This window comes from Meleagris gallopavo, chromosome 2 (assembly GCF_905368555.1).
Source record: "Meleagris gallopavo chromosome 2, MGAL_WU_HG_1.1, whole genome shotgun sequence".
NCBI lineage: Eukaryota > Metazoa > Chordata > Aves > Galliformes > Phasianidae > Meleagris > Meleagris gallopavo.
Window position 1 is genome coordinate 45,343,614 of NC_139405.1, and position 12,597 is coordinate 45,356,210.

At 36.1% G+C, this 12,597-nt stretch overlaps 1 protein-coding gene across 5 annotated transcripts in view; it reads left to right on the forward strand.

Moving 5' to 3' along the window:
- Positions 1 to 12,597, forward strand: part of UTRN (utrophin) — a 356,268-nt gene that overhangs the window by 129,912 nt on the left and 213,759 nt on the right. For all 5 annotated transcript variants that reach the window (XM_085216963.1, XM_085216962.1, XM_085216960.1 and 2 more), the window contains 7 exons: positions 1,452 to 1,643; positions 2,001 to 2,173; positions 5,685 to 5,835; positions 6,990 to 7,165; positions 7,702 to 7,837; positions 9,970 to 10,119; positions 11,440 to 11,524. In XM_085216963.1, coding sequence (XP_085073089.1) covers positions 1,452 to 1,643; positions 2,001 to 2,173; positions 5,685 to 5,835; positions 6,990 to 7,165; positions 7,702 to 7,837; positions 9,970 to 10,119; positions 11,440 to 11,524 — 1,063 coding nt within the window. The remainder of the gene's footprint in view (positions 1 to 1,451; positions 1,644 to 2,000; positions 2,174 to 5,684; positions 5,836 to 6,989; positions 7,166 to 7,701; positions 7,838 to 9,969; positions 10,120 to 11,439; positions 11,525 to 12,597) is intronic.

The window sequence follows — 12,597 nt, forward strand, 5'->3', positions numbered from 1 at the left end:
TTCTGTTCTTTTGATGTTCAAAAGAACATCTGTGGCAGGGGGTTGGAGATTCATGATCCTTGAGGTCCCTTCCAACCGTGGCCATTATGTGATTCAGTGAATGACTGAAAGCATACCGTGCTTACGATAAAGTTCTTGAGAGAGCACACCTTGAGTCCTCAGTATTGATGTCAGTCGCTGTGTGCTTTTAAACTACATAAATAAAATTTTCAGGAACATCCTGAATGGTGAATAATATAACATAACCTTTTTGATGCAGTCCTTTTTGCTTTTGAACTACATATGCCACATATTACATCAAGTTAATTTGAGTGACACATTTGAAATGCTCAGAAACATGTGGAGGAGGAAGATGTAGACAGGTATTCACAGCAACTTTGTTAGTGGGGCTTAATATTTAAACTGTTGGCAGCTGTGCTAACTGCCTGCATGTCTGTGCCCACTTAAATGCAGTCGTTGAAACCACTGTGAACCGATGATTATGCCTTTGCACTCGTAAGCATATTCTTAAGCCATTGCTGCTAGTAACTCACGCAGGCAGTTAAGTGCTTCTATGTATTTCTTGTTAAGAATTCTATTTCATCAAGTATTGGAGTGTGACTTGCTTGAATTCTTCAGTACTTGCAGATGGGTTTACCTTTTCAATGCTGATTTCAAAGAATGGGGCTCTTTTCAGAGATGGTGATGGAGGTCGGTTGGGTAGAAAATTTTTTCAGCGAGAAACTGCCTTCAGTCTTAGGAGTACCTGCTTTGCTAAGCTACCTTTGCTAGGTGTGGCCATGTATAGTTTCTTACAGCTAGTTTTCTTACACTTCAGATGGAGGGTGTGATTTCTAATTCAAGAAAAAGCTACCCAAACTTACTGTTCTTACTCTGCAATCTGCTAAGATGGTACTTGGCTACATGATCTGGTCTTACAGCCAGAATGGGTAGCAGTTGCCAACATCTCGAGGAGTTAGTACCACTTATTGCTGCATAATTAATATTGTATTACTGGTAAAGCATCAATTTATTTAAAAATAGCTGGGAAATATGAATGGGGATGCTTGCTGAGAAGAATCTGGAGAGAAGATAAATCTGCTTCATAAATTGGTAACTTACGGGATTTCTTGATGAGGAAAGCAGGCTCAGTCATGAAGTTTATGGAAGGCTGAGAATCAAGGTGAAAGATACGACAGCAGTGCCTTTCCCCTTCCCCCTACCCAGAGTTTTAATAAGGAATAATACAGTCTTATTGTGAAGCATGCTATCTACTGTTTTGTAACTTGTTTTTTCATTAAATAGTTTTCTGCAGGATTTGGAGCTTTCTGAAATGACGTGACTTGGTTAGGAAAGCTTTTTGTCTTTTAATTAAGATATTTTAATTCTGAATATAATCTACTGGCTCGTGACTTTTTTTTCCTTAAAATTTCTTGCACTTTGAAATATAAAATGAACTTTTGTACTTCTAGGCAATCACTGTCCAGCAGAGGTTAAAAAGCCACTTTGCCACAGGAGTTAGGACTCTCCCTTTTTCAGCTGAATACCTGGTTGAAATCAACAAGGTCTTACTTGCCATGGCTGATGTTGAGCTGTTGCTGAATGCACCCGAGCTAAATACTGGCATCTATGAGGATTTTTCAACTCAGGAGGATGCACTAAAGGTACTACATATCTAAACAGAGAGGGAAGAAGTGGAGGGATTAGCAGTGTTCATGACATAAGTGTGGATTTGTTTAATAACAATGGTACTGCTCTGAGAAATACGGTGTCTCTCTCTTCCTCAGGAACACATCAGCTATATAAAGTATTTCATCCTCTTCATAAAAAAAACTACTGAGAACATTCTGAAGAATTTGTGAGTGACTGTTAAGTTCAGTTGCTATAGTTGATATTATCTATGAACTGCTGATAGTTATGATCTTATTGTAGATACTATTTTGGAATAACATTCTGAAGACATTAATTTTCCCTGCTCACGTTCATTTTACTGATGGCTTATGTTGTTGTTGTACTTGCAGAATGTGAAAGATATTTTGGACAAACTTGGGGATCAGATTGCTGTCATACACGAGAAGCAGCCTGATGTTATACTGGAAGCATCTGGGCCTGAAGCAATACAGATAGGAGATGCACTAACCCAGTTGAATGCAGAGTGGGACAGAATTAATAGAATGTACAATGATCGTAAGTGGTAAGTTGAGGATGCTTGGTGTCTCTGATTAAGTGGTGCACATACTATGCGTTGAACAGAAGTGTTTTACAAATGTCTGACAAGTCTGACAGTGATAATAGAGATAAAAATGGCTGGTGTCATTGTCTAAGTAGATACTTCAGTAAGTTCTGAGCCACTGGATCAGGGAAGCGTCAGAATTTCTAAAGCATCAGCAAACACTGCTGTTTCACTATGTTTTAATTTGAGAATAGTGTTTCTAGTTGGGTATCGCTTTTGGTGTTTTTGCTGGCTGCCAGTGGTCCCCTCCAACATTTGGAGACAAAGGTTGCAGAATCTGGTACCTGTCATTACTGATCATGCCTGCAGCTGTATTGTTATCTTCATAAGCATGGGTTACGCTGAGCTTTTACTTATGCCTTTTTCCTCCCTATAACTTAATTTAAAAGCTTTAACTAATATTATCTTTCTGTAAGCGTCAGTAAAATTTTATTTACTACTAAAATTTCATTTCATTAAGTAGCCAGGTTTAACTGGAAACCTAATCTTCCTGTTGAAAACGATAATTGTGTCAAAGAGTAACTTCTGTGTTTATGACTAGCAGGCAAAAGGCCACAAATCACCTTCTCAGTTAGTTCACTGAATACAAATTACTTTTCAACTTTGTAACACTTGTAAAGCTTTGCATTTTAATGAGGATATGATTGGGCATAATTTTTATGCAAAAAAGACTGCTGGACTAGGAATTTAAGCAAAAATGGAATGCAAATTCCTGAATATATTAAGTGCTACAATTTTAATGGGGTGATGCATTTAAATTAATGAAGACAATTTTAGCATCAGTGTTAAAGTACTGTATTTTGGTATTTGTATTCTTTATCCCATTTTATTACTGAGAATTTTTTTTAACTGAACCTTTATCCAATCTTGCCCTAAGTTTAAGAAAGAAAACTAAAATAATTTATCTCCTTAGTAATCTCTGGCTTTTCCTATTTCTAGGATGTGTGTAGATTTTGACAGGGTTAGTACAAACAGCATCTGAAATGCTTGGCAAAAGACTGATTAGTTTTCAGAGCTACTAATGATTTTCTGATTGAGTTCCAACTAAGTAGTTAAATCTTGGATAAAAGCTCTAATGTAGCCAAGCATAAGTAGAATTCAGTTGCACTTACAAAGCCTTTAAGCACTCAACTGAATCTGATTGACTTGGTTTGATTTAAGCACGTGTAAATAAAAATGTTTGTGCATTTTTCATATGCAAGTGTGTGTGTCTATACAGAGGTTCAACAGTCTGTGTTGTGCTTCTTGTAACAGTGCTGGTTTGCTTGTTCTGCTCCTTCTGTCACAAACTTTCCACTGGAGTTAAAAGTGCTGGTGATTTGGGAATTCAAATCCAAGCTGTGGCTTGGAAACATGTGGGTTCTTCTGGAGAAAGCCAGGCATAGCCAAATCTTGGTGGTATACTTACAGGACTTGTGTACTTTTACCTTTCAGCCCAGGCATTCTGTGTATTGAAACAAATGCAAGTGCATCTACCTCAAAACTGGAGTTAAACCACTGATCTATGCTCGAAATACTGATGTAACTGTAGACTGGGAACTGAAACCATGAAAGCTTTCTATCTCAGTGTTGTACTGTTCTTAAACTCTAGATTCTGCAAAAATTTATGTCTCAAATTTTCATTTTGAAGGAACCCATTAAAATATTCTTTTAAACTATTTTAAGTGCTTAGTATATATCTTCACATTAAATCTGAAATGAGATACTACCATGAGACAATATATTCAATTAAAGTCTGTAAAATGTATGTGAGAAATAGAAGGGGAATGGGATTTGGGTCAGTATACAGGTTAGTCTAATGTATTGCCATGGGATGTATGCAAGAAAATGATGCAATAGAACTGGAAAATAGGGTCAGAAAAATGTAAGTAGGAATTTTTCTTTTTTGCTTTCTTCTTTATTGGAATTAGACCACACGACAAATAATAACAAAACAAAGCCCTGTATGTGCCAGCCTTGATAAAAACAAGATACAATTCTGATAAAAATAATCTCTCTAGAACTCTGGAATTGCTGAATTTAATTACTGAAGAAAATAGATGTAATGTAGCCTTTTAAAGTTTGATTTTGGATACCTTTGATTCTGTGGTGCTAATTTCGTGTTACATCTGGATACACACAGTAACGTTGAAGTCTTTGCGATTGGAATTTCTTACAACAAAAATGATGGGCTGCAAATGATACTTTTCCTCACCTCAGTGAGGACCTTCTGATTAGCAGGAGATCTGGTCTCCTGTGTGTCTCTTTAAAGAATACTCTTGGTATTAGTTTGGGATGGGATACTCTCTAGTCTACAAGAGATAATGTAGAACTTGCGTTAGAAGCATAGAGTAGTTTGGGTTGGAAGGGACATTTAAATTGATCTAGCTCCACCTCTCCTGCTATATGCAGGGACACCTCCCTCTAGACCAGTTGCTCAAAGCCCCATCCAGCCTGACCTTGAATGCTTCGAGGTAGGGGGCATCCACAGCCTCTCTGGGCAACCTGTTTCCAGTGTCTTACATCCTCACAGTAAAGAACTCCTTCCTAAAATCTAGTCTAAATCTGCACTCTTACAGTTTAAGGCCATTTCTCCTCATCCTGTCACAGCCTGCCTTTATAAAAAGTCTTCCTCCAGCTTTCCTGTAGGCCCCTTTCAGGTACTGTAAGGCTGCTAAGTGTTGTTTGTCTGAGGTCCCATGTCCTTGGACACGTTTGTACCATTTTTTTTTATTTTTATTTTTTAGCAATCAACAAATTGACAATTTTTGTCTATGCTTTTTGACATGCCTTTCTTATTCAACATTCATGGACTCTTTATTTTTATTTTTTATTTTTTATTTTTTTTACTTTGTTAGCATTGTAGAACATTCACTTTAAATTGGAAACAACTTTCTGATTGTGGTAATTTAGTCTTTTTCCATACTTGAAAATGCTACTCTTTGAGCTAAGCTTCACATTAGTTTGAGACTGCAAAGATGAAAATCATAGCAAAATGTATGGGAAATTAATGTGTGATTGAATTATAGAATTACTTGCACAAGTCTTCTGGTAATACAGTCACTCCTATATTGTCAAGATCACCTTAATTTATGTGTGCATGGTGTATGAATTTAAAAAAAAAAAATCTGAGCAATTAATCATATTTGATATTTCATACTGTCTGATGTCTGAACTGCTTTACAGTAAAGAAAAAAGGTTCTGGCCAATTTGATGCAGCTAATCAATCTTTATTTCTCTAAGTGTTAGAAACAAAAGTGTGCTTTAGACTGCCCTTTTTTCCTTAAGCTGGAAGTTACGCTGTTGGCTTTTACCAGCTGTTCCCATGTCAGGAAGCTTTCAGTGCTGGGACTTATTTATCCAGGCTATATGCTACTACTCTTTAGCTGTTTTCTAAGTCAAGTTGTATGGAACTCTTAAATATCACTAGAGCGAAAATTTTAGTCTTTTCATTGAAATGGTTGGATAATTTTTCAATGTGTTGTTTTTACAGTTCCTTTGATAGAGCAATTGAAGCATGGAGGCAGTTCCACTGTGATCTCAATGACCTCTCTCAGTGGATAACGGAAGCCGAAGGGTTATTAGCTGATGCCCGTGGTCCAGATGGCAGCCTGGATCTGCAGGCAGCTGGGCTGCATCAGCAGGTATGTATAATATGTGCAGTAATGGGACAAGCTAGAAAATCTAGATTTTTGTCTAAAATCATAGTTTTTTTTATGTGAGTTATGTGAGTATGAGACTGCAAGTAATGTAACTTTCATTTGTAGTTTAAAGTGATTCCTGGAAAAGATCACAATTCATGCTTGTAGTATGATGACTTCTGTCTTGAATAGTTTTGACTTAATTTGATAATTCAAATACTGGCATCGTTTAATCTAGGAAATGAGGAGATTTAAATGATGGGTGCCTTTTATTGTTTCAGAATTCAGTTTAATTATAAATATTGTAGTTAATATATAAATACTGTAGTTTAAATTGCAGTTCAATTACTTGATAATTTTCTAGATCTGCATTATGAAATAGCAGACTCTTCTGTTTAACTAAGCTACTCTCTGCTAAAAGAGAGGAAAACACTACTTTAAGAATCTGATTTATTTTTTTTTTTCTTCTGTGTAGGGAGTGGCTATCCAAGTGTTACCCTAGCACATAGTTTTTAATTTTATCCTTGTTACTACTTGAAATTTTTTTTCTTTGCCATATCCCATCTCTTTCTTGAATTATCTTGTTTCTGTTCTGGTTGCAGAGAAATTTGTCCTAATATTTTAAGCTTGCTGTAGTTCTAAGGAATGTTTGAATTTTTGATCCTGACATCTTCTGATTTCCTTCAGTTTCATGGATTTGTTGTGATGTTTGGAGAGCACAGGCATGATGATCCTAGCTAATATAGTGTTAAGTTACAGAAATAGACAGGGCCATGGTTTACGAGAAGAAATAGTTGTAAAAAAGAAAAAATTAAAAAAAATAGTCCTAGTATCTGTTAGCAGTACTGGAAAGGAAACAAAAGCAAGTGTGAATTGTAACACTGATCATTTGAATGAATTCTTGTGATCCTAGGTAGTATTCAGTAGTGAATTCTGTATCATCATCTTTTTTTTTATGACGCTCATTAGAAAATTAAACCACATTTAATAAAAGACTTAATAACTTAAATCAACAGCATCCAACTTTAAGTAAGATAGCTTCATGTGCCTATTTTAGTAAAACAATATGCACACATGATTTATTGTGCATATTATGAGCCATAGATCAAAGTCATCTCAGGTCAGTAATAAAATTGTGTCGTTTTTTTTTCTGACAGGAACTTGAAGAAGGAGTACACAGCCATCAGAGCAGTGTTTTGACATTGAACAGAACTGGGGAAGGGATCATACAGAAACTCTCTGCTACAGATGGGAGCTTCCTGCAGGAGAAGCTGGCAGGACTGAATAGGCACTGGAAAGCAATCACTGCTGAGGTCATGGATAGACAGCAGAGGTAACAAGTTACTCAGGAATTTGGATGGCCAGATGTGGTGAAGAGACTCTCCTTTAGCAGACTCTGTGAGAGTCAGTGTATTCTATTGCATGCTGTCATTTATCTGAATTTTCCTGACTTTTTTTTTTTTTAACTATCTCATATTCCTTCTGATTTTTCTTCTTTCTCAAAATCATTTCATTGCTAAGCCAGACACCTTTTTTGGAAGGAATGCTGAAACAATTGTATAGTGGAAGTCAAGAGCAATACTTCAAAACAAAAGCTTCAGTCTGTTTGCAGCCATTTAATATATCTGACCAGCTATTTTCTGAACAAACCAAAAATCCTTTGTGAATGAGCCTTAAATTTCCTTCAAAGATTAAAGTGTGAAATATTCTAAGATAAATACATGAATTTTCATTGTGTCTGATGATACAAGGTTTCCTCCTCTGTTTGTAAATATTATAGAAAGCTATTAAGATTAAGCTTGAGAATGTTGACTGGCATGTCATGTTCACTGCAAAAGTGCATGTAGATATTTTGTTTTCCTTTTTAAGGCTAAAAGGAGAGAATCAGCAGCTGATAGATTACAGAAAAAAGCTTGATGAATTGCGTTGCTGGTTGGAAAATGCAGAAAATGTTCTGGACATGAGATTTACATTCAACCATGAAGAAAATTTACGAGAATTACAGGCAAGATCCTTGAGTGTGTGTATGTATGCATGTATATGTTTTGTGCAAAGTATCAGAATGTGACTTTTGGAGAATATTTTCACTGTAAATTAATAAAGAAATATGTTGGTTGTGTGAGAGTTTTGTGTGATTACTTACGCAAGCAGGTAGCATCTTGTAATGAAATCAGGTTGAGTTGATAATGGTTATCTAGCCAGATGATGATGGCAGTTTCAGAAAGTGAGAAGTATATATACAACTGATAGAATTTGGTAAAAGGAATTTTACTCAGGATAATACCCACAAGTCTACTTTATAATTCTGAAGACATCAAAAGTCCGTAGGTTTAAAAGGGTATTGTGAGAATGGACAAAAGTTGATAAATGGACAGATGGGTATGTAAGCACCACTGTCTTGTTTATTAGGCAAATTTAATACTTTGTTGCATGCTTTAGACTGTATTTAACCTGCTGTTTTAACTAGTAAGGGTTGTGGTCATTTCCTGTTATTTAGATGTGTATATATATGTTATTTTTCCTGTTTATTTTGTGTCTGGGTTTGATAGCAAAATATCTTGAATTTTAGGATGTGTGAAAGAGAATATTTCTGGAATACTAAAAAGAATCCAATAGTCGTAGTTACTCATTTTTTAAAAATAACAATTAAAAACAAGTCTACTGCTAGACCAAATTAGAAAGCCTTGAAGTTGCAACAAATGTATATAAGTGATGTAAAGTAGTTGCTGTTGTATTTGTTCACTCTCTTTTTAATCAATTGAGTATCCTGCTGACGGCTACTGTGCAAGTTTAATTTTTCTCGTGAAGCCCTGAAGTAAAAGGTAGAAGTGGATCATAGGGGGTGTCTGTGTGTGCGTGTGTGATATAAGAATTTACTAAGAAGCACTGGCAGGGAATTAAATATCATATTTGGACCTATCATAGCAGAAACAGCATTTGCAATTATGATTGTGCTAATTAGGGAAGTGAATTCAAAGTACTCAGGAGGGTGAAGAATTCCTCACAGGTAAAGAAACTTGGATAACTTTCCTTGTTTTGTATAGCCAAAGAACGATGAGGAGACGGTGAGAAGAAATAGGATAACATGGGGGAGAATATCTGTTATTAAAGACTGCTACTGGGGAAGTGGGAGTAATGGATGTTAACTGATCAGTCAGGAGTAAATACTATCTGGGAATGAGAAGGAGGTTTCTAAATAAAGAAAAGTAAAATAGACATTAATTCAAACAAAAAGAAACAACGCAAACTTATTTTTAAATAGATGCTTGAAAATTTAGTAAAGGTACTATTTGGTATTGTGTTAATTCTAACCGGATGCTCTGTTCAGTGAACTACCTTCAGGCCTGTGTTCCTCTCACTTTCATGCACACACCTCATAGTAATGTGTTATACAAGTATTATAAATATTAGGGTGGATGAATATGATGCATACTAGCTAATGTCATATGTTTGTTCTAGTGCTTTAAAGACAAAACTTATGATTCTCACTCCATAGTGCTTTTGGTCTTATGGGCAAATGATAGCACAGTTATGTTAAAGTCAGTGGGCAGTGCACCCAAGAGTAACATTCTTCTTGCAGGATCTGACCTGTACTTTCATCTTAAAAAAAAAAAAAAAGACTATGGGAGGTTGATCAAAATTGAATTGTAAGGTTGCATTAAGTTTTTAACTATCTTTAGAGCACATATCAGTAGGAATAAAGTATCTTGTGACTATAGTTTCCTACATCCTGGCTCATGCCAGGAGCGAGCCCTTAGTTTTTAAATTATTTCTAAAACTAAAGCAGGCTATAATTTTGATTAAAAGAGCATTGACTTTTGGATACACGTGATGCATCCAGAAGTGGTCAAATAGAAGCATCTTGTGAGGTCAGAATTGATGTGAGTGATGTCAGGCTATGTAGGTACCCTTTGCATGTTTTCTTCAATTAGTAGTAAATGTTGATCTTTGAATATTTGTTTTAATAATTTCTACATGTTACCAAGAATAAGCAAACAAAAAACAACAAAAAGCTGCTTCTGTTACATATTTTGAAGGAAATTTCTAAGTACTAAAGCAAAAGGAAAACTTTTCTTCTTGTTATTATTTAACACTTGTGCATTTGACTTCAGTCCAAAACTATTCTGTCCCTTTTAGGTCTTAAGTGAAGAGATGGAATTACAGGGAGACAAACTGGAATGGTTGAACAGAACTGAACCTGAAGTTATTCTGGATAAAAATGTTGATCTGCAGGAAAAAAACAAGCTTTCTGATAGCCTGCAGTCCCTCAATGTGAGATGGAATAAGGTGTGTATTTATTCAGCATTTTTACCTGAAATTGGAAATATAGTGGTGTATTCAGAGCGATAGTTTTTCTTTTTCCATGCATCTGTGACATCTAAAATGTCTTGGAAGGTGTGTGCATGTTGAGGGACTGTCTACCTGGCATGAATCCATGTCTGCATGAAAACCCTGGTAAACGTTATTTCATCAGAATAAATTGATTAGTTTACTTGTTTTGTTTTTTTTTTTGTTTGTTTTTGTTTTGTTTTTGTTTTGTTTTGTTTTTTTGCATTGGCTTTCTTTCAAACAATTGGATCAAAAATGTTTAGTCATAGAACTATAGAACGTTTTGAGTTGAAATGGTTCTTGAGGATCATCCAGTTCCAACCCCCTGATGGGCAGCTATACTTGTTCAAGTTGCCAAAGCCCTGTGTAACCTGATCACTTACAGAGGTGGGGTGTCTACAGCTTCTCTGGACAACTGTTCCAGTGCATCACCACCTCCATAGCAAATAATTTCTTCCTTGTGTCTAGTCTATAGCTATTGTCTTTTAGTTTAAAATCATTACCAATGGGCCCTAGCACTATCCTCCTTGATAGGGTCTCTTCCCATTTTTTTTGTAGTCTCCCTTTAAGTTCTGGAAGGCTACTGTAATGTCCTTTCAGAACCTTCTCCTTTCTAGGCTAAGTAACACTAACTCCCCTCAGTCTGTCTTCTCAGGAGAGGTGCTCCAGCCCTCTAATCATCCTTGTGGTCCTCCTCTGAACCTGCTACAATAAGCCCATGTCCTTGTTATGTTGGGGGCCTCAGAATAGAATGAGTACTGCAGATGAGGTCTCACAAGAGAAGGGGTAGAATCATCTCCCTCAACCTGCTGGCCATACCGTTTTTGATTTTCTGTCATTGCCTTCTGGAAACAGCAGGTCAATTTGTTTTCACTGCAAGAGGATTTTTTTTAAATTAATTTTTACATTAATTATGTATTGCCTTAGTTTTTTGTGATCACAAATCATGAACATTCTTTTGAAATGTGCTTAGTGAGTCTTGACTTTCATACCTGGACAGTAAAAAAACAAACAAACATGCAAACAAACTAATCTATAAAAATTAATTTATTTCTCTACAAGGTTTAGGTAAGACACGGAAAGCTTTGGAAAAACAAATATTGAGCATCTTTTGGCATTTTTATTGTTTTTAAATGATACTTTGAAAAATTTTATTGAGATATGAGGCATACCAGTATAGCAAATGTGATGTAAAATACTGTGTGTGCTCTAATACATGAACTTTTGCTATTAATGTTGATTTATTCACTGCTTTTGTTCCTCTCTGCTGGGCTGCAGGTGTTCAGAGAAGTGCCAGACAGAGTGAGACAACTGGAGGCTTTTGTTAGGCAGCCTTACCTTGTTGCACAGGCAAAGCCTTCTGGTAAGTAGTCATTCCTTCCACTGAGCTGAATACTGTTTGTAGTCAAAAAGCAATCTAAAAAGGAAAACCTTCCCTAGTACTTAGACAAATGGAAATAAGAAATGTTTTTGGCTGCTTGGGACTCCCCTCCTGTTATCAGGGGAGAGAGAGAGGGAATATCTGTTTAGGGAAAAAGTCAGTTTGCATTTCAGGTTTGGACGTTGTCCATTGATGCTCCTTTAAATGTGCTGAAGCAGAAGAATGTTTCAGTAAAGCTTAGATGTCCTCATCAGGAGCCAGTGCTATACGTACAGGAAAAAATATCCAAACTAGCTCTGTCTGTGACTGTTTGTTTCCCAGTAGATTTGTGCATTTTTACATTTGTGCCTCTTGGCACAAATCCAATAGAATGTTTATCTACAGCTAATTATCCTGCATATGGATTCTCTGCAGTCCTATAAATGTCATTCTGCATATTTTGGTTCAGTAGGAGCACAGACAGGTCTTTTCCCACATACCAGTTAGTTATTTTTCTGAACTCTGTAAGGGAAGCTGTCAAAAAATATGGTCTTGTATCAGATATTCATACTCACTGTATTTTTCAAAAGTTATCAGAGGCTGATAAGCAGGTTGTGTGTAAACAAGATGCCCAGGTCTCCGTTTTAGAAGGACAGTCCTTGCCTAAAAGAAATTACAGTTTGAACTTCAGAAAATTAATTGTATTTTTTCTTAAGTTCAGTAGTAGCAAAAATAAATAAATAAATAAAAAATCGTGGAGCACAGAAAACTTTCTGGCTTTTCAGAACTCTGATTCAGCTTGTTTTTCTTTTGTACAGGCTATTTCTTAAGAAAAGCTCCTGTCTTTTGTTGTGACCAGTGTGTAATATTTATGCTTCAGCTTGATTTAACTTTGTTTTCTTGGATCTAGAACACAGCCAAACAACTTCTGCATGGAATCCTACTGTTCAGCCCATTCCTCCCTCTTTACAGTATCATACAAACAGATAGAAAGGATGGGGCTGAGCTAGTGGGCATCTGTCCCTTTTTAGGATGGTGATGTATTGCCAAGTCTGTGAAGCCTCTGTTGTAGTAAA